Source organism: Wyeomyia smithii, chromosome 3 (assembly GCF_029784165.1).
Source record: "Wyeomyia smithii strain HCP4-BCI-WySm-NY-G18 chromosome 3, ASM2978416v1, whole genome shotgun sequence".
Taxonomy (NCBI): Eukaryota; Metazoa; Arthropoda; class Insecta; order Diptera; family Culicidae; genus Wyeomyia; species Wyeomyia smithii.
Window position 1 is genome coordinate 69,142,605 of NC_073696.1, and position 22,911 is coordinate 69,165,515.

The window sequence follows — 22,911 nt, forward strand, 5'->3', positions numbered from 1 at the left end:
GCATCCCAGTTGCCCGTACGCATGTTTGCTTTGCGAATGCTATCAACATTATCCAGTGGGGCACACCGCAGTGTACTTCTCACTGGAGTACCACTCTTCTTTCGCTCAGCTTTGGTGTAAGCAGTAGGCGTAGTAATTTTTCTGCGAGCAGCAGAAACACAGCATAAAGCGGAAGCAAAAGTGTGGTGCAAAAAATTGCTACTAGGCTAGAAGTATTCATCACTCTGCTCTTTCCACTAATAGGGAAAGTACCAAGCCTGGCCACAAGCAAAAAACTGCAAAAATTGTGAATTTCGCATTAAAAATTTTCGTCAAAATCTTTAACTGCAAAAAAAATCAGTGTTATTTAAATACTTTCGAATAAGTCCAAAAATTGTTGAATTGTCAGCTTATGATAATAAGCATTACCTCCTAACTGATCTCCCGGTACGATGCTGACCTAACAAGCCAGTCGTCGTATGTTCGAATCTCGGTTCGGAAGAGACTATTCGTCTACATAGGATCTTGCTAATGCGCAGAAATAAAGACTTTTCGTTGCTGCTTTTTTATTGTACAAGTATGCAAAATGTAAGTTCAACTGAAAACTATGCAATCCACAAGCTTCAATTTCGGTGGATCGAATCTGCTCGCTGCATGTTTCACATTCGTGAAAATGTCAACATTCTGTAGTAGATTTTCACTTCACTTGAAACTTTAAACAAGGCTTCAACTCTATCGTGACTTCCGCAGTACGAGTGCTACTAAGAATCAAATCGAACCTGGGTTCTCGATACCGGAACTGGATGTTTAATAAAACAGATAGGCAAACGAGAAAAACATGATAAGCCCATCAGGAAACACCCCTCACCCGAGTTCATTTACTGTGTGTTTGTTTGTAATTATGGTTCACCAAGAGATTCGGATGGTATGCGAATAATCTTTTCAGGGACCGTTTTATGGCTCAGGGCCAATTCAAACTTTGTGATATTAATTTGTGCCCTAACCGACTTCGAACAGCTTCGGCAGCAAATGAAGGTAGTGGAAGAATGCCTGTATGTAGATATTAAAATAACGAGCGTTTATTTCTATGTTAAAATTTTATATAGAAAGGAATCCTTTGTGTTTCGTACGCTATCTGCTTGGTAGGCAGTTTTTCCCTCCCAACCGATATGTTGTTTCTGCATCGTTATCCTACAGTTCGGTATGTTTGATTATGTTTGGTTGCCGAAGGCCGTGACTACTGACCTCGTGATGTCGATTCAGCAGCAAGTTACTGTTTGATTGGAGCTCATTACTCTCGCAGAAAGGTTTACCGATATGTTCAGTTTGATAGTGGTTTGCCATCGTCGGGGTCGCTTCTGGATGCTTTTCCCCCGGCGGCTGCTGCTGATTGGTATGCTTGTCATGCGATGATGGCGCGGCGACGTTCGCAATGCCGTTCGGTAGTCGCTCGAACGGTTGTCTTGTGCTATCGTTCTCATTACTGATATGATCTGGATGAAGCAGGGGCTTGTCGCTGACTGCCGGGTCGTTATCCTGGCGAACCCAGAACTCATCGTTCAATCTAAACCACCTGTTGTACACGTGGTAGGGATCGATTTGCCAATGCTTGTGGAAGGAAATACTATCGGGAGCCAGAATTTCCGGTGGATAGTCGGATGGTCGAGCCTGGTGAAACAGCGGGGAATGAACAGGTCGAACGCCAACCCGATACATGCATGCCGCAATGATCATGTCGTCCGGCGAGGATGCCGAGGGACATTCGCACGACTGGAGCAGTGCGTCGAGGATGCTAACACTAATGACTATTCCACCTCCTCCTGTGATGTAGTTGTAACCGTAGTCGCTTTCTTCTGTGCCCTCCCCGCGCTTGGTCAGTAGGTGGTAACCGTACCGTTCACCGAGGTAGACGTCTTTGTCAGCGTCGAAGCAGGACAGATGCCGGGTTAGTGCAGAGGGACTGCAAAATAAAGAGAAATAATATGTTAGCTCTGGATGGAATTATGATTTTCACCGAGCTACACGTGGCGTGGGTGGTGTAAAGACAGAAATCGTGGTGAATGAAATCGTGCGTTTGTCAAATCGGTTAATCAAACGGAAAACATATTTGTCTGGAATAATGTGTGCTTCTGTAACAGAAGATGTTATTCGGTGTCCTTCAAAATTATTTATTATTGATTTATTTTTTGCTATTGAGACTCTAAATTTTAGGTTATATTTTTTTGGGTAATATTAGTATTATTAAAAGTAGTGAACATTTTGAATAATTCAATTGCTGCCAAACTACGATTTTTTAGAACTGTGACTCATATTTTGCTAACGCATTTTTCATGTCTAGACTGCTTGGGGTTAATAGGATTCTATATTGGGACGAATTGAGTACCAGCGTCATGCTGTAACAGTCGAGTAGGTTGCTAGGTATATAACAACAGATGAAATCTTCTTTTGAATTAATGATGAAAAAGTTTTTTAGAATATCGGAGCAGGATGTAGGATTTCTTAAATGTATTTCGATCACCGGTTGTGATTTGATGATGACCTGATCAAGTCCAAAAATGTTTAATTTAGCAAGCCTGAGTTACAGTCAGCACTAGTATTCGCGAAAACGCTTTTCAACCTTGTTTTCAACAACCCAAAGATCAATTTAATCAAACACTTTTGTCCCTCCCTACCAATCAATATGTTACTGGTCTTTCTGGTGAAAATCACTCAGACATTTTCTCTATACAGCTTAAGATTTTTGATCTATAATGCTTCAAATGAAGTGTATGCTAAAATTCTTCTTTATTATTCATCCAATGAATTGTATAATATCGATCCCACATGTTTATTATTTTGTGGTCAAAAACTTTTGATCGCCGTGGGTGATACAGATTTAACTTCTCCATTCATTAACTTTAATAAAAAATACAAAAGCTTACATATGTACAAGGATGGTATTCTACACGATCGAAACTGGGAAACTTACCTCAAAATGGTGTCATCGTCCACCAGCATTATCCACCTCACGTCAGTTAGGCTGGAATTACGGGAAATTTCCTCATTTATCAGATGGAGTATTTCAAGCGTTTTGGCACAGTGACCGATGCTGGTGTTGGGAATGCTGGTCGCAATCGTCGGTATAGTTACATCTATCCGGTGATTATAGTGGGTAAGAAAAAAGCGGAATTTATGCAATCAGTGTTTTATTCCGACATGTGAACCCGTTGGATAGCAGGAAGGAGGTGGAGAAGGTAGGTATATTGCTACAGATTCGTTAACTCACCCCCAATATCACTGTAGAGTCGCAGATGGTGCACATACTGTGCCCAGGTGTGCAACAGAACCGGGACACGCTGCTCGTGAAATTTTGAGCACGTTTTTACGGCGAACAGGATGTGGGGTGCACCGCTAGCAACAGGTTTCGGTCGGGTCTGTGGTAAATTCAACAGAGAATGAATTGTTACTGTGAAAAAGTGCGCGGATTGTCTGTTATTGGTTTGGTTTGGTTTTATTGAATTATGACAAAGTGTCAATTTCGTTGTAACTTTTTCTCAATAAAAGAAAGTGAATCTGAGCCTATTGTTTCATCTTTTTAACCGAACATAACGAATCTAACTCAAACTTCAAATTGAACGATATATTTCACAGGGATTTATGAAATTTTCGAAAAAAAAAAGATATGGAATCCGGAGTGGAACATAAACCCTTATCTGTTCATTCTTTAAAACCTGCTGAGTCATGCAGCGCTAAATAGGGCACACCACCGCCGGTTTGCGTTCTGACTTTCGGTTTTCCGGACAGTGAATCTCACCCCCGGGTTGGGAAAACTTACACCTGTTTCCGTAGTCGTCCTCACTACCCCAGTTGGACCTGCATAAATGGCGCACGTTTCGTCGTATCGAGCGCAAAGGTAGGACACCGATGTCAGCCGGGTGCCTGAGCCTTGATTCCACGCTAGCAGTGCGAATTCGTGGGCCGCATCGATGATGAACTCCGTCAGCGTGGAACCGGCACTCGACAGTACCTGGATCAGGTGGTCCACCAGCGGTACGGTAATGGCGACTCCTGCCCTTAGGTAGGGGTAGAGAAAGCTTGATGGATTTTTGAAAAACGCAAAATGATGAATAATGGTTGCCTCGCGGTCATACAATGGATATCCGAGAAAAAGCTCCTATGGATTAGAGAATGTAAAATATAAGCGTTCCATTAGTTGTGAGCTGGGGTGCCAGAATCGAAACGTGATATGATGTTTTTTTGCCGAAAGTTGTTTCATATCCTGTAAAGGATGTTTTACCGAGCTTTATTACTTTAACCTTTATTAAAACTATGCTTACCCGTTGAGACACAATTCAAAGAAAATAGAAACTAAAGTTTTTCAAGTAACATCTCAACGGATTGCTCCACACAAAATACTCCACGTGGCGTGGTACAGTTACTGCATCGGGGTTAAATGGACTGGTTTCCCCAAAACAAAACCGTCCTCGCTCAAATATGTATTTATTCCGCCGGTTAAACCGCTGCGAACGTGATACCGCTATTCGCCGTTATCACTGGAAAACACCGCACGCAGTTGAATGCATATAGATAGCCGAATAAACGAAGGAAAAACATATTTGAATGCCACTCGGGGCCATTTGGGCCTTGGCGGCCAGTTTCACCTGCAGCTCTTTTTTCAGCTGGCTTTTGTTTGTTTGTTTTGGGGTATGTGGACTTACCTGGCGATAATCCTCTTTGCCCAAATGGTGTGCTAATAGACTCACGTTCACGTGGCTGTTCTCCTCGCAGATGATTAGCCAGCGGGTGCCAGCATGGGATGCTTTCAGAATGCTCGCCCGGATGTGTTTCAAAATCGGTGTGATTGCCCAGGAACCCTCGTGGTCGGCGAAAATCTCGTGCGAAAGGTACACGTTGTCGCTGGAGATGGCACCGCGCTCGGTCGGTCGGACCGGTTGATCCTATCGGGGGAGGGGGAAAGATAGATTGGAATTTTGTATTCTGGTTTAGCCGTCTAGTTGCCGGTAAGTGAAGCAGCAGTGTCGGGGATACGTGGAGGTTATATCCAGCGGTAAATGTATTTTGAGTTAAAGTGATGGCATTTAGGAGAGGATTGTACAAGACGCACCAGTTAAGCATTTTCGCGATTTACACCGCTTCAAATCATTTCAGGGCGACATTGAACGTATAGAATTATTGTAGGATCAATTTATTGTATGTTTATGGCGAAGTTTATTATAAAGTACTCGATTTCAATATCTTTCTGGTAAAAATTACCATTGCCGCCAAACAAGCCCGTGACTAAAACGCACCACAACAAAGGACAGTATGCTCCAAAGGCTAATATGCCACTAACAAAAATCAGCACGCGAAGTGAGCAGCGCTTGAAGTCTCGAAAGTAAAATCAAAAATAATGGAACATGCTCTAAGTTGTCAAGCAAACTCCTGCAAGCTCTCCGTAGTGCATTCTGCCCCAATTTTAATTTTGATTGTTTGAGGTAAAAGTTGACGAAAGTTAGTGAAATAATTTGAAATACTCATAGTATTATAAACTCCAAAGTGTAAAGGTTAGGGGAACCATAGTTTTTTGTATTATTTTCTAGTCAGTTAATCATTAAAGCTTAAATAAAATTCATGAATAATTACATGTTGAACAGAGCCACAGCCAATTGCACAGTTTTTTTTAAGTATTTTAGTCATTATGGCACACTTTTTTATATGAGAACTGTAGAGAAGCTGGGTTTTTATGAGAAAAGCGAAGAATTTCGTCATAAAAAGCCACATGTGTAAGAATTTTGGGGAATTAATAGCATGGGCCATCTTACCCAACTGGTGCGTCTTGTACGGTTCTCCCCTACCTGAGTGTTTGAAATTATAATAAAATGAAATATGATATCACTTCTCTTATTGGATTTTCCTTCGGGCAATTCGTGTTTCGTATATGTTTTGGGGTTTGTTGACTCTGTTTTATATACTCAAAATTGTTTGTTTTTATATTGTGCTCACTCTTCTTCCTTGTCTGATGTTCATCAGTTGATTTCAAATGAAAATGATTACTGTTACAACTGACAAAATGGATGATGCAAAGTATGACCCTTTCCTTTTTCTTCTCTGTGTGTCATTCGAAATTAAAACAGCATCCGCCAATTAACTGGTATAATAATATACATTATAAATAGCACCAAAACAATTTATTTCATTAGGGTGGATCATTTATTCGACAAAGGGGGGTGCATAAATTGGGAAAAAAGAGGCTCGCAACACCTATAAAAGATCGAGAAAGTCTGATTTAGTTAAGTCCAGTGGATTGCGTACAATATCAAACAGAACTTTAGCAATGTGTGTTGGGTAACTTACGAACAATAATTAGAATAATAAACAACTAAAAGTGAAAAAAAGATCATCTCATTCTGAAATGTTACATTATTTGTGCGCAAAGTTTTCGATATCCTTATTGTGCAATAGCAGTTGAATTGAGAAAATGTTTAAAAATAAATTCAATGAAAATGAAGGACTTTTCTGAATATAGGGTCAGAATTCGTGAAACGGATCACTAAAAATCGCGATGTCAAATTTTTTTAAATTAATATTAAAAGCTTAAAGAGTTTCGCTCGGGAAGTTGATTTTCCAGTTTTTACTGAATTTGGTAAGTTTTCAGGTTGTTATTGTCATTTGAAATTTGGGCCAATATTTTTTTTAAATAAACATATCTTCAAGAATATTGCATCGATTTTAATGAAATTTTCACAGCAAATGCATACTGAGTTGTAGTTTCTGAAAATATTTTTTTGGACAAAAACAATATGTTGAAAAACTATGTTGTGGTGCACTGAAAAATCTGAAAAAAAATCACAAGTATTTTTGACAAAATTTCGAAACTGTTCTGAAAATTTCGAGTTGGTGATATTTTTTGTTTGAAAGATATGGGGTTTCAAAGTTGGTGCCGCAACGCATTTTCAAGCGAGAAACGCCCCTAAACCCACCTTTCTTCAGTTTTCATATCAAAATATGCAGTCTAACAACCAAAAACCGCTGGTGTGTTTTGTACGGTAGTCTCCTAGCTGAATTTTGCATTGTTTTTTTAGTAAAGTGTGTAGGTAGACTTGCGAGTTGTTTGAGCATGAGCATGAGCATGAGCATGATTGACTGCCCGCGGTTGCTACTCCGTTATTGCCAGATCAGCTGTAATTACACAGAGAACTAAAAGATGATGCTTGGGACCAACATGCATCCTCAATGTGTAAAAACTGGTGACCTTAATCTTTATAATAGGCAATACAATAGGTCAAAGAAGGAATTGGTATAGGAAAATGTTGACGAGATACTCGCTTATTGGAAGCCGAGAACACCTCTGCACTTCCAAGAGAAATCACTGGGATGTTGGAAAAAGGGCAAGGTACACAGCAGGGTTCGTTTTGGTAAACGATGCGCTGATTTCGAGTGTCGGGTTCTTTAGAACAAGTATCGCGCGAACTGGTTCATTATATCCGCCCCGGTATTCATAATGCGATTCGAACCTATCAAGTTTGACAATGTAACACCGCAGCAACAAATCGTACGCAAGAGTACTGGACCTTTGATCAAATTGGAACAATTTCAAATGATATGATATCTCCTCGTAAGGTGATCCTCTTTACACCGAAATCAATTGCGCGTTGTTGACCTATCGACCTCATGAAGATATCGACGCGGAGTCTCTAGGCGTTCGGTCAACCGGACATTATCTTCCTAACAGATCAATCAACGACGTTTCTTGTTCTTTGTCTGCTCTAAAAAGCGATAGGATCCCGCGAAAAACACACTTGAAAAACAGAATATAACAATGTTGCGCGCTTATTACGAAAACTAATCATGAATATTTTTCTTGCCAAACGTCGCGATTCTCTTCGTACTACGCACGCGATGTAGCCAATCAGCAATTTGTCAATCCCGAATACTTTCGAAAAAACGAATGCACGTCGGCCGACGCGATTCTTTGGGAGGTATACATCGCGTTTTCGTTAATCGCGATATTTATCGGCCGGACCAAATCTTCGGTTAACCAGTCACAGTGAGACATGAACAAGTATCTGGGTATACCCCTCGAAATCATTATATTCCGAAAACGTTCATATAAGTAAAATTTTTCCGAGCCGAAAACGCGGTTTACATCGAAGCATTATGCAGGACCTCTCTATTTCCTCCTACCGACGCAGACACTCGGGGACACGACATTTCACGCCGATTCTCTCTTAGTTGTCGATGCGAATGTTGCCTATTAAATAGAAAAATTGGCAAAGTTTCATGCATACAAAGCCATACAAATAATTTAAAAATGCAAATTTCCATATTGACCAATATATAGTCTTAAGTTTGTTAATATGTTTAGGCTGATACAAATTTCGAATTCTTTTTATGTCCAAGGTTATCAAAGTTAGCAAAGGGGGTGGCAAAAAATAAATAACACCGAGACGAAAAAAAAAAAAAAATCTTTGATCAAAGTTTGTGTGCAAGTTATGACCTTTGTAACTTGCACTCAAATAAATGTTGAAAAATAACACTTAAATATTATTATTATTTATTTTGCTTGCCTTTTGACGACACTCTCGCTGTCACTGGACTTGTTTGTTGCTAAATAAAGCATTTATGCTGACGGAAAACCAATAAAATGAACAAAACGGTTTGAGCTTTTTTTTCCTTCCCCTTCCAATATTCAAGATTTTTGAAGGGGGGGGGGGGGGGTGACATAAAATGAAAATAAAATTTGCAACGGCCTTATTTAAAATAAATATTGACCTGAATTTCATATGACAATAGCAATTTGAAAACTTACTCAAATTCAGAAAAAATTGGAAAATCAACTTCCCGAGTGATACTCTTGAAGTTTTTAATATTTATTTAAAAAAAAAAAACTAAAAAAAGATTTTTAGTGATCCGTTTCACGAATTCTGACCCTATATTCATAAATTTTTAAAATTTAAAGGGCATTTGTGCATGGTGTAACATGATCAGTAACTAAAAATCAGACTTGATTATACGAATGCACGATCATCGGGAGTTTCGATTATGCGGAACAAATTACACTAATTTATACAAACGTCAAATAACGTGACCTTTTAACGTCTAATCTTTTCAGTTACGCGATAAAAGCTCCCACCCACTCCAACGCGAACCTTGATCGAGCGCCTCCGGGCACTATTGAATCGATGGAGACGTTAAGTACATCGTTCTAGGGAACGAGCTTAGGGTGAAGTTCTAGAGAGTTATTCTAGAGAAAAACTTCCTTCTTCACAATTGTTACATATGATATAGCACACATTTTCCTGTAATCACGAATTAGGGTGACCCAGCTTTTCGCTGAAATCTAGCATCTAACTTTCGTATCTTTGCAGACAGAGTTAAACGATGTTCTGCATTGTGTTAGCCACTAGCTATTTACCCATTTCTGTGAGTTTCGATGCCCCTAGCCATTTCAAAAGCGCGTCAAAAGCTCCCATTCACTCCAACGCAAACGTTAATACTTTCACTGTAGAATCTATGGAGACGCCAAGTGTATCGTTCTAGGGAAGGCGGTTATTTTTATGTTATCACAAATTACACACATTAAATTTATTGCCGGGTTTCAGTAATTTTTGCCTAGAAAGGCACCACTGAGTGCTCGGTTAAAAAATAATGACAGCTGTCACACATTTTCGTAAATCTCGGTTCAACCTAACTGAAATTTCGGCATAAAATAATACCGAGCTATCACTACCGAGATTACGGATATTTTGTGCCAAAGCTTCTGTTAGGTGAACCGAGATTTACGAAAAAATGTGACAGCTGTCATATTTTTTTTACCAAGCACTCAGTGGTGCCGTTCTCGGCAAACATTACCAATACTCGGCAATAAAATTCAAGTGTGTAGAGTGACCAAAATTTCCTATTGTAGGTAGAATTAAAGATTGTTCTACAATGTTGCAGTTCCGTTAATTTAAGGAAACATTGTCAAAAGTGTTTTTACTATCTTTCAAAACAACCGACTGGGAGATACTTTATAATTCATAAATCATAATAAGGAACAATTTTTGCCGTTATGATTTTTCAGTATGAAAACCACATTGCATTATTTGAAAGGAAAAATCTTTTTCTTTTATCTATTTTGTTTCATGTTTGGATATCTGATTTGATAGAAGTTTTGGTCACTTTAATTTGTAATAACATAAAAATAACCGCTTCGTCATATGGAACAACTTTGTACAAAAAAGTTTTTCTCTATAATATTACTATAGAGCTCTAGATCCAGATTTCCCCCTTGGTTCGTTCCCTAGAACGATGCACTTGGCGTCTCCATCGATTCAGCAATAAAAGGAGGTGCACGATTAACGTTCGCGTTGAGAGAGAGAGAGTTGGAGCTTTTAACGCGTTTTTAAAATGGTTAGGGGCACTAAAACTCACAGGAATGGGTAGAAGTAGATTGTAGTGAAGAAGGTGTCACATTCTTGCTGTCGAAGACCGAGTTTACCTCTGCATCTCCACGACAGCGATAGAAAGGTAGGGTTTGGTCATCGTGGTAAATGCCGAATCGAACAAAGCGGTGCGCGAAGTTAACTCATTACGAAGGCAATCGAAAGTATATATTGCATGGACATTAGATTAATCACGATATTTATTGACCGAATGAAACCTACTCCGATTTGCAACAAGCCTGTATAGAAGTGACGGCTAAGCAATCTCCGGCTAAACGGCCATACCGAGACCGAGTTTATTTCTAAATCTATATAACTACGGTGAAGGTTTCTGTTCTCATGTCTCCGTGGTTATTGACGGAATCGCACGATGTTGCGCGCGAAGTTAGTTCATTACAAAAACATAATGTTTACTTTACGTGTATGAAATCTTTCGAGAATGCAAAAAATGGATAGAAAATTTTCAAAGCATCACTTATAAATCTTAGGCCTAAAATAATCCTCTCTCTTGTGCTTGAATTTGATCGAGCGCACATTTTGTATACGCTCTTCCGTGATGGATCTGAGCTACAATGAAGTACCTAACTTTTTTATCTTTGCAGATAGAAGAAAAATTTTTTTCTACAATGTTATAGCTCCATTAATTTTAAGTAACTTTATAAAAACAAGTTTTTCTCTATCTTTGAAAACAACCGATTTACATTAAAAAACACATTTTGCGCTCTAACTGCTTTATTTCAAGTATTACTTCAAAACTGTCTTTGAACGACTTTTAGAACTTTTTGAGAGAAACAATTTGCAATGCTGATATTGTAAATATCTCAATTCTACTCAAAGTTATCAATGTTTCTCATAAAAAAAATATGCGTTTTTCATTTGTTTGTCATTCTTTTTGGGGCCAACATAAAAATATCTCTTGGTCTCATTTTGAAGGGAACACTTGACTCTATAAAGGGAGGAATTTTTAATAATATGTTATTTTAAAATTTGAGTAAATTAAATTTAAAAACATGACAAAAATTTCAATAATTTTATATATTATGCATATACAAGTTCGCAGATTTATTTTTTTGGTATTTTTCATATAACTAGTAATAATTACCTGTAATTTGATCCTAAAAATCGAAAATCGATCAACTGGTTCTCAAGTTATGAATTTTTTGATATAAAATAAATCGAATATAGCCGTTTTTTTATGATCACCCTATTTCGGAGCTTGTCCCCCTCACAATCCAACGAAAAAATACGGGTTTGATTATTTTCAACATAGATCCTTCCCTGCGATTTTGAGCACAATTGAAGCACTGTGCGTGACCAACTTCGAAATAGGGTGACCATAAAAAAACACTGTGTTCGGTGTATTTAGAATAAAAATATAATAACTTTTGAACCAGTTGATCGATTTTCAATCTTTTTGGATCAAATTACAGGTAATTATTCCCAGTTGTAAGAAAAAATACAAAAAAAAAAACTGCGTGCTTTTATATGCATAATATATAAAATTATTAAAATTTTTGTCATGTTTTTGAATTGAATTTACTCAAATTTAAAAAAAAACAAATTTTTAAAATTCCTCCATTTATAGAGTCAAGTATGCCCTTCAAAATGAGACCAAGCGATATTTTTTATGTTTTCCCTAGAAAAAAAAAGACAAACAAATGAAAAATGCATGTCTTTTGAAGAGAAAGATCAATAACTTTGAGTAGAATTGACTTATTTACGATATCAGCATTGCAGATTGTTCCTCTTTAAAAGCTCTAAAAGTCGTTCAAAGATAGTTTCAAGATAAAACTTGAACTAAAGAAGTTAGAGCGTAAAACGTGTTTTTTTTAAATATAAATCGGTTGTTTTCAAAGATAGAGAAAAACTTTTTTTAACAAAGTTTCTTTAAATTTTTGAAGCTATAACATTGTTCAACAAATTTTTCTTCTATCTACAAAGACAAAAAAATACTTGATTGCATCGAAATTTTGGTCACCCTAATTTTTGATAATTTTTCAATATGCGCTTTATCATATGTAACAACTTTGTAGAAGAAAGTTTTTCCCAAATTTCCCCCTAATTTTGGTTTCTGGACCATTGTGCACTGGTAAACACAGGTTCTTCCCTAGAGCTCAAACTGGAAAAAATGATGGATTATAGCTTTTAAACCATTTCTGTGAGTGTTTGTCTGTCAGTAAACGTAAAAGCGACTTACTCGGTGAGCAATTAATCTGCCGCACTTCTGCATTTACTAGGGGCGTCAAAACTGTTACAAAGCTATACAGTGCTTTTTCGATTTTATCACGGTCAAAAAAAATTTTACCGTGAATTTAGCGAAACCGTGAATTTAGCGAAATGATAAAAATTTAATTTTTTGTGTTGGATTCAATTGAAATTTATGATATTTTGAGTAAAATGATGCAATTTTATGATTCAATGGAATAAAAGATACAAATGAATAAATGAATAAACAAGAAAAAGTTAGTTTATGATATTTTTCTCCATTGCATTTTCGCGGACTTTCTCACGGCTATTATACATGCAATATCAATATGATTTGTACTGCCCATTCTTTAGCATAGCTAGCAGAGTCTAATGCTTGTTTATGAGGAATTGTGAAACCGCTAGATTTTATAAAATTCAAATTCACGCTCTATGAGGACCAAACTGTAGGGCTATTTTAGTTGTTAACAGATCTTTTTCTTAACTGCTCGAATAATACGTAATTTTTGCTTCAAAGTCAATAAAATACGTATTTCACGTTTCTTTTTGACGTAGGACTACGTCTAACCGCACTATATGGAGATACATTCCGCGAAAACTAAAACCAAGATGTAACGTCGGAATGAAAGATTTCAAATGGTTATACTGATGTAACCACATGATGGATCACAATAATCAATATGTCGTTGGATTGATAAAATGATGGACAATTTTGTGATACTTCAATTTTCATTCTCACTTCATTGTTAAACAGTGAAAATTGAATAAAAGTTTCAAGGTCGAATTTTCACCAACAATGTACCAATCATACGCGAGCACGCCTAACACAGACTTCATGAATAGACACAACTGCCTGCTGTGATATCCTGTATAGGAGTGGCAAAAAAAAAAATTGACAGAATCTCCCCGTCCCAATAGGTCAACTAATGTTAGCTTCCATGAGCCTAGACTATTTTGATGTCTTGAAGGTGAAGCTTTTTCAGAATGTTCGTAACCACCTCCACTATAAGACAGTATTACGTTCTGCTACTAACAAATATGTTAATGTAATAAAACTGATGTCTTGAAGGAGAATATGATGGCACAGGTAACAGTACTGCACCGAGATATGTATGAACAGAGCGCTGGTTACTCGTCGTCTATCAGTGCAGAAAACTACAATATTATATTTTTGTGCAGTCAAGCCAAGTGAAAACTACATTACCGCTGTTGACGCACAGTGGGGCGTGGAACACAATCGAATTGTCGTTTGAATTGTCTTCTTCTTCGTCTTCTTTAGCAAATATCAGAGTTCAATATGATTTTTCGGGTGCCGCAAAATACGCTCTGCCGCCGGGGACAACAAAATGCGTTGTTTATTTTTGAACTCTACACTTTGATTTTTACAGATTTATTAAAATAACTAAATATAGGGAATTAAAAAGACAATAGAAAACCAAAATGCTCCGTATACATCTTTGAATAGGCAGTTAAACGAGCTGTACTGATGATTATATTTTACTAGCTGAATGAATTTAGTCCAATATGACAATACTAGTTGCATCCCGCGGTGGTGGTATAGAGGAAAACCAAATTCATTTCATCTTGATATTAGCGTTCCGACATTAGTGTTAGTATTTTTCAATTGAAAATTTTTTTGAATTAGCATTTGCAAGAAAATATTACTTTCCATTACCTTACTTGTAATTGAACAACGCTATGCAAACATTAATTGCTGAGGCTAATGTTGTGCATCACTCTAGCCCAGTTTATTTTCGAAGATAACAGACATATAAATTAAAATTGACCTGAATTGAATGTTAACATGTTCATAAAATTCTATGTCAATTTCAAATTTTCTGTGAATAAACATTTTCTACTAAAACTGTAATTCGTTATCGATGTTCTTTCCACGAGGTTGTAACTGCAGGAAAAAAAAATTATGTGACATCTTTGCCGCTTTGTGATCGGTGAGTGAGCCAACATCAACAAGACAAATAGATATAGAAGAAAATTTAATTTCTACTAAATCGTACTCAATTAAATATTTTATAGAAGGTTGCCTTTTCGCGTATTAAAGAAAATTCGCTGTATTAGAATGAAAGGTATTCAGCAATGGTCCAGAAACCAAATTCAGGGGGAAATTTGGGTCTAAAGCTCTATAGCAATATTTTAGAGAAAAACTTTCCTGTACAAAGTTGCTACATATGATAAAGCGCTTATTGAAAAAGTATCAAAAATTAGGGTGACCAAAATTTTCGATGCTATCAAGTATCTAACTTTTTTATCTTTGTAGATAGAAAACCTTGTTCTACAATTTTATAGCTCCAATAATTTTAAGTAACTTTGTAAAAAAATTGTTCTCTAAAACATTGCTATAGAGCTCTAGACCCAAATTTCCCCCTGAATTTGGTTTCTGTACCATTGTTAATGTTAAAGAGAATATTTTATCTTCTAAGCTAGAGCGCTGCAAAGAACTAAATAAAATACAGACCCCGTTCGCCAGATTTTTTTCTGTTGCCAAAATCGTACCATGCCAATAATGAACGGTTCTTTTTTATGACTTTTTTGGTCAAAGACGACCTTAACAGTAGAAATGGCGACCAATGAACTAGTTTTAGCTCCAAGTCGTTTGAGGTGTCGCTTGATGAATTTGGGCTGACGACCTAGATACTTGGTATTACAACCCGAACCAAAATAGATTCCTCTTGGAAGATGTTGAGCTCAAATTGGTTAAAATAAATCAAGCAAACTACAAAAGTAAACAGAGCTCAAATCAAACATAGCTTCAAAATAAAAATATAAAATTATTGTAGTCCTACGTCAACTATGCGGTCGTGTCTTGGATACCACTCTCCTACTATTTTCAAAATTATGACACAAATTATTTGTAACAGATATGACTTTTGGTTGCCTCAGAAAATTGATCAAATAAATTGAGTTCATAAAACTATACACATGCAAGGACACAAGGCACAAGTGAAAATGATGTTTTGAATACATTTTCTACAAATGGAAGTACATTATTCTTGATTTAAAAGTTTTTCTATGAAAAGCGTGATAAAAACGAAGAAAAACCGTGAGAAAATCGAGCGTGAATTTGGCGAGTAGTGATAGAAACGACTGTTGATAAAAGCGAAAAAGCACTGTTATCTTTTTAGAGCAGCTTGCTCGAGCTTAAGGGGAACCAGTGTTATGTTTTTGTCAATAACTTTTATTCAACACTAATAAAATAATTCTCTGGCAATAATGAAAAGATTAAAAATGACATCTGCGATCGATCATTTTGGCTCCGCAAATACCCATATTACATGGTATTCGGCTTTTTTTGGCTGTTTGCCAGAAACCGTACAGTGTTTCAAAATTGCTTCGGTAGTAGATTTATGAACACTGGGTAACATTCTGGTTCCGGAAATTTTCATATTAGATCGTATTCTGCCTTTTTAGGATTTATCTCTTGGGTTTTTACATTATAATTTGGATTTTGGCTCTTGTACATCATACCGATTATAAAAATATCATATTGGGTGGTGTTTGGTCATTTCTGGTTGTTTCCCGGAAACTGGAATTCATAATCCTGGATTCCAAATTGACGTCTAGAATTAATCTGGTCAATATTTTGATTTTGAAAATATTTATATTAGGTAGTATCCAACCATTTTAGGCTGTTTCTTAGAAACTTGAAGTTGCAACTATTATGCTTATCATTCTCCTCAGTATGTGGAAGTTCTCCTCAGTATGTGGAAAGAGCGGAGAAAAAAAACACCGCGCACTTCCCTTCCAGTATGGGCAATGCTTTCACCACACAGCTTCTTTCTACACCGCGAAAATGAATTCGACATGAGTAAACTCGACCGGCACGAGCAACGCAGTTTTTTTCCTCCAACATTTTTTCCTCTTCTGCCATGGTCAAGAAACAAACTGTAAAAAGCCCCTTAGATAGCTTTGCTGTGTAATTATTGTGCGTAATATGGAAATAACATTGTGAGAAAACACACCATAGTTCGTTGTCCCGCAAGAGAGAGATTTCAGATTTCACCGTGGTGCATTTTGGAGGTTCGCCAGATACACATGGTCCGTCGTTTTCTTCTAGCATGTGCGTTGATTTGCTCTTTGGTGTAGGAGCAGTTGTTTTCGCAGTGCAAGATATTCTCCTGCACTCTAGAGATTTTCTAAGGAGAAAAGACAAGCCTGGCAACCATGTATTTCAAAATGGCGTCTGGGGTCGATTTCAGGTCTCTGGGCATTATTCTGATTCTGAAGGTATTTATATTATATGGTATATGGCCATTTTAAGCAGAAGTCACCAGTAAAAAATAGCATTTGGAGTTGATTTTAGATCTCTGGACATCATCCCGATTCCGGAAGTACTCATGTTAAGTTTTAAATAGTTTATTTGACACGGCACGATACAATTTATGTTTAACTGAGCCAAGTACATTTTTTTTTAAATTCTAAATTAGCAGGGAAAAGAGGGAGGCCTTTTCTTTATTCTCGCGGCCGACTACGAGCTAGTGGGGATTTAAGGTGAGAGGAGGGGTGTTACAATTTTGTTTTTAATTATTTTATATTACAGAATGTATTCATTTGTACGTGGCTAACCAGTGATGTTCTGTTTGAGCAGTTTTGGTCTGAGGTGTCTGCGTAAACATAGAGATGCCGAGTCTTCATTTTAGTGTCTCCAGCCGGGTGTATCATTCTCTTTCAGTTTGTGACAGAAATTGTATTCTAGCAAATAGATAAAAGAAATCAAATTTTAATGCCAGCATTTTTTATAAACCCGTATAGTTGTGTCATGTACTGGAGATCACCGCTTCCCAGAATGTCTCTAACGGGTACGTTCGGTTGTTTTCCTCGGCCCCGAAGGGAATCTATAAGCTCAGACCTAACACCACAGTATTCGGTACACGACCAAACAACATGCTCGATGTCATGGTAGCCATCGCCACAAACGCAGTGATTACTGTCTACAAGCCCTATACGAAAGAGATGCGTGTTTAACGTATAGTGATTGGACATAAGTCTGGACATCACGCGAATGAAGTCCTGACCTACATCCAACCCCTTGAACCATGCTTTCGTCGATACCTTAGGAAAAATGGAATGTAGCCACCGTCCCAGTTCATCTGAGTTCCATGATGATTGCCAACTGTTGAGTGTTCTCTGACGCAAAATGCTATAAAATTCATCATAAGCAAATGGTCTTTCATAAATATCGCCGTCAATAGCACCCACCTTAGCTAAAGAGTCAGCCTTTTCGTTACCCGGAATCGAGCAATGAGAAGGGACCCACGCTAAGGTAACCCGGTAATTTTTATCTGTTAAAGCACTTAAAAACCGCCGTATTTTCCCCAGGAAATACGGGGTGTGCTTCACAGGCTTCATCGATCGCAGAGCATGAATGGCACTGAGACTGTCTGTGAAGATGAAGTAGTGGTCTATGGGCAGGGTTCCAATGATCCAAAGAGAGTACTGAATGGCAGCAAGCTCTGCGACGTACACGGAAGCAGGAGCATCGAGTTTGTAGGAGGCGGTAAAATTTTCGTGGAAAACACCGAAGCCAGTGGACTCATCTAGATTAGATCCGTCAGTGTAAAACCTTTTATCATAACTAACATGTTTAAACTTATTGGAAAAAATCTTAGGGATCTCTTGGGGTCGCAATTGATCCGGGATACCAGAAATGTCTTGTTTCATGGTGGTGTCGAAGAATATAGCATTATTAGAAGTAGCTAAAAGTGCGACATTGGAGGAATCGTATGAAGAAGGATTAATATCTTGAGCCATATAGTCAAAATATAAAGTCATAAATCTGGATTGAGATTGAAGGTCGACCAACCTCTCGAAATTTTCAATTACTAATGGGTTCATAACTGTGCATCGAATTAGCAACCGGTAAGAGAGATTCCAAAAACGATGTTTCAACGGACGAATACCCGCTAACACTTCAAGACTCATCGTATGGGTCGACTGCATGCAACCCAAGGCAATACGCAAACAACGATATTGTATTCTCTCTAGTTTTATAATGTGCGTGTTCGCGGCGGAGCGAAAGCAGAAACAGCCGTACTCAAGAACTGACAATATCGTTGTTTGGTATAACCTTAGAAGGTCTCCTGGGTGAGCACCCCACCAAGTTCCGGTAATCGTACGAAGAAAATTAATCCTCTGTTGGCATTTTTGTGTCAGATACCTAATATGACAAGCCCAGGTGCATTTAGAGTCGAACCAGACCCCGAGATATTTAGCGACTAAAACCTGAGAGATCGTTTTACCCGTTAGTAGGAGCTGCAGCTGAGCTGGGTTATGCTTCCTAGAAAAAACGACCAGCTCAGTTTTCTCCGGAGAGAATTCGATACCCAGCTTAAGAGCCCATTCAGACAAATTGTCTAAGGTATCTTGCAATGGTCCTTGCAGATCGCTAGCCTTGCCACCAGTAATGGATACAACGCTATCGTCTGCAAGTTGCCTTAGCGTGCATGAATTTGCAAGACATTCATCGATGTCATTGACGTAAAAATTATATAAGAGAGGACTTAAACATGAGCCCTGGGGGAGGCCCATGTAACTAATTCGGGAAGTTGTCGAATCGCCATGTGAGAAATACATATGCTTTTCTGACAACAAATTGAGCAAAAAGTTATTCAAATTTGGTGAAAGTCCCTGCGAATGAAGTTTCGCGCTTAAAACTTCTACAGAGACAGAGTCAAAAGCCCCCTTAATATCCATGAACGCAGAAGCCATTTGCTCTTTTCGAGCAAAGGCAAGTTGAATTTCAGTAGAAAGCAACGCTAGGCAATCGTTCGTCCCTTTGCCCTGGCGAAAGCCAAATTGAGTATCTGAAAGTAACCCGTTTGTTTCGACCCATTTGTCTAACCGTAAGAGGATCATTTTCTCCATTAATTTCCGGAGGCAAGAGAGCATCGCAATCGGCCTATATGAATTGTGATCAGAGGCAGGTTTCCCGGGTTTCCGAATAGCAATGACTTTTACCTCCCTCCAGTCATGCGGAACAATATTTGGCTCAAGAAACTTGTTGAACAAATTCAACAAGCGTCTTTTTGCAGAGTCGGGTAGATTCTTCAACAGGTTGAATTTTATTCTATCTAACCCTGGAGCCTTATTGTTGCACGACAGGAGAGCCATTGAAAATTCCAACATCGAAAATGGAGGCTCTTCCGTAGTTACTAATAACGCGTCGCGAAAGGTTTTCTGTTCCGGTACAGAGTCCGGACAGACCTTTTTGGCAAAATCGAGTATCCAGCGATCTGAATACTCCTCGCTTTTATTCGAAACGTCACGGTTCCGCATGCGCCTGGCGGTATCCCAAAGAGTGCTTATCGCTGTTTCCCTGGACAACGCGTTTACGAACCGCCGCCAGTACCCGCGTTTTTTCGCCTTTACTAAGCTCTTCATTTGCCTGCCCAGTGCCTCGTACTTTCGAAGCAGGTTGACAGTGCCGTACTCCCGGTAGTCCTTATACGCCGCGGACCTTCGCGCGTACAGCTCAGAGCACTCTTTGTCCCACCATTTGTTGGGAGGGCGCTGTCTAATCGTTACCCCGGGTATCGGTTTCGTCTGAGCTTGAGTCGCGGCGTCGATTATCAAGCCAGCTAAGAACGCGTATTCTTCCTCCGGAGGAAGTTCCTCGTGAGTCTCAATAGATTGCGCTATAATAGACTCATAACACTTCCAATCAATATTACGTGTAAGGTCGTAGGAAATATTGATTGGGTTCGGGGAAGTTGAACCATTAGCAATTGATATAACGATTGGAAGATGATCACTACCGTGGGGATCGTTGATTACTTTCCACCGGCAATCTAACGCTAGTGATGTCGAGCAAAGGGATAGGTCAAGCACGCTTTCACGTGCTGGAGGATTAGGTACACGTGTCGCTTCCCCAGTATTCAAAACTGTCATATTGAAGTCGTCGATCAAGTTACAGATTAAAGAAGATCGGTTGTCGTCGTACAGCGACCCCCATAGCGAACAGTGAGAATTAAAATCTCCCAATATCAAAAAAGGCGCGGGAAGCAACTCTGCTATATCAGTGAGATGCTTCTGTTCAATCCGCGCGGATGGAGGCAAATATAACGAAACAAGGCATAGGTCTTTTCCATTCATATTCGTTTGAATGGCAACGACTTCAATATTCGAGATCGAGGGGAGGTCGATTCGGAAGAAGGAATAGCACTTTTTAATCCCTAAAAGTACCCCTCCACCGTGTGAGTCTCGATCTCGACGAATAATGTTAAAATCGTGGAAATTGAGTTGATCGTTTGAATTGAGAAAGGTTTCACAGAGCGCAAATGCGTCACAATTGTATGTATTTATTAAATGAGAAAATAGATCGAATTTGGGGATGATACTTCTGCAATTCCACTGTAATACAGTGATAAAATTCCTAACCTCTTTCGCCGTATTAGTCATCGAAAGATATGATAGCTGAAATGAGGGGCCAAGTTGCTGCTAGTTGCATCAAAAAGGTTTTCACTGTAGGAAGAAGGGCAAGAAGAATATTTTGTAGGGGATCTGGTATGTTGAATGTTTTAAATATCCAGTCCACAATATCAGAAAATTTTATGAACCCTGTTTCTTTTTTATCTTCTGATCGAGAAATGGGTGCACGAGGGGTTTTTGGTGCCCCAGGAAGCGGTGGGTACTCCTGATTTGATTTAAAATTAAAACCGGGAGGTACTTGCTTCGGTTTTTCTTCACCGCTTCCTTTTTGTGTTGGCTTATTGGTCATTCCGCTAGGGGTTATCTTGCGACCTTTGCGAGAAAGATTAGGAGAGTTGATCATTCTCCTCTTCCTAGATCCTTCTGGCATGGCATAAGAACACCCTTCGAGGGGATCGTCAGATGTACCCTCATCGGTTGGCAAAAAGGAAAAGATGTTTCCTGTCGAGGGTGGCTCAGCACTCTTCAGCATTTCTGCGAAAGAGCGCTTTGATCGTTCCTTGAGGGAACGCTTTATTTTTTCCTCGCGCTGTTTGTACGCGGGACACGCCGAAAGGTCATGCCGAGTTCCCTCGCAGTAAAGACACTTTTCAGTATCCTCACTGCAAGCGGTCTCAGCATGATTGCCTCCGCACTTGCTGCAGCGTGCCTTGTTGCAGCAGTAGGTGGTTTTATGACCTAACTGCTTGCAGTTTTGGCAATGCATGACCCGCGGTACAAACAGGCGTACAGGCAGACGAACCCTGTCCAAAGAGATGTAGTTCGGCAGTGCGGATCCGGCGAATGTTACACGGAAGGAATCCGAAGGGAAGAATTTCTTCTTCCCTTCTTCGATGGATACTGAATGCAATTGCTTGACATCCAGTATCTTTACATCTTGAATCAGGGGGTTCTTGAAGCAGCCAACCCCGTGACGCAAAATGTCATCGACCGTGAGGCTTCCTTCGGTAACCACACCGTCGATCTCCACGTCCTTGGCAGGGATGTACACGCGGTACTCTCTCGTGAAGAGCTCGTAGCTAGCAATTGCGTTTGCTTGCTTCAAGCTACTCACAACAACTCGCAGTTTGTTCGGTCTAACCTTTGTAATTTCGGTTACGTCCGAAAACTGTTTTGCCAGGTCCTTGCCGATTTGAATTATATTTAGAGGCTTCTTTATGGGCCTGAAGTAAACTACGAACGGACCTTTCGAAGCATCTGGGTAAGCTTTCACCCGTGTTGCCGGTACCCTTGGTACGGGGCTAGGTAGCGGGGAAGGTAGAGGGGAATTGATGGGGGAGATCTCAATCTCTTCCCCAGTTGTTTCCACATCCAGGAATAGTTGCACCTGCATGTCGTCCATTTTGCGGGAGCGTTACGCTCTACCGCACACAAACGATAAATATTCGAATGTGAGGGGGGGTCAAGTAGTTGCTATTAAATTTTAAAAACAATTTTTCAAACTACAATGGATCAAAATAAAAAAAAAGGCAGTAATACTAATACTAATAACAATAGTTATAATAATAATAATAATAATAATAATAATAACAATAATAATAATGATAATAATAATAATAATAATAATAGTAATAATAATTATAATAATAACAATAATAATAATACTATTAATAATAATGATAAAAATTCTAAAGTGAATACTTCACCGAACGTCTAAGTCACGACCTCACGGCTGATAGTAGGATTAATCGAGCGTCTCCGCAGAACAAACAATGACGATCCAGCTTCGTGTTGTGACACAGTGGCCGTATCCTACACGCGACCTTGTAGATGCCACTTGTAGTTGACTTCCACTCGCTCGATCGTATGGTGGTCCGTGCTGCTAGCGGGGTAACAGCGGTGCGGGAGAATTATTCTTGCTGATATATCAGCTGCGTATCGG

At 38.9% G+C, this 22,911-nt stretch overlaps 1 protein-coding gene across 2 annotated transcripts in view; it reads right to left on the reverse strand.

Moving 5' to 3' along the window:
• Positions 1-1,032: 1,032 nt before the first annotated feature.
• Positions 1,033-22,911, reverse strand: part of LOC129730783 (beta-1,3-glucosyltransferase) — a 75,383-nt gene continuing 53,504 nt past the window's right edge. For both annotated transcript variants that reach the window (XM_055690351.1, XM_055690350.1), the window contains 5 exons: positions 4,677-4,916; positions 3,794-4,132; positions 3,245-3,392; positions 2,948-3,110; positions 1,033-1,939 (listed from right to left, as the gene is read on the reverse strand). In XM_055690351.1, the coding sequence (XP_055546326.1) occupies positions 1,171-1,939; positions 2,948-3,110; positions 3,245-3,392; positions 3,794-4,132; positions 4,677-4,916 (1,659 nt within the window). In that variant the 3' untranslated portion in view covers positions 1,033-1,170. The remainder of the gene's footprint in view (positions 1,940-2,947; positions 3,111-3,244; positions 3,393-3,793; positions 4,133-4,676; positions 4,917-22,911) is intronic.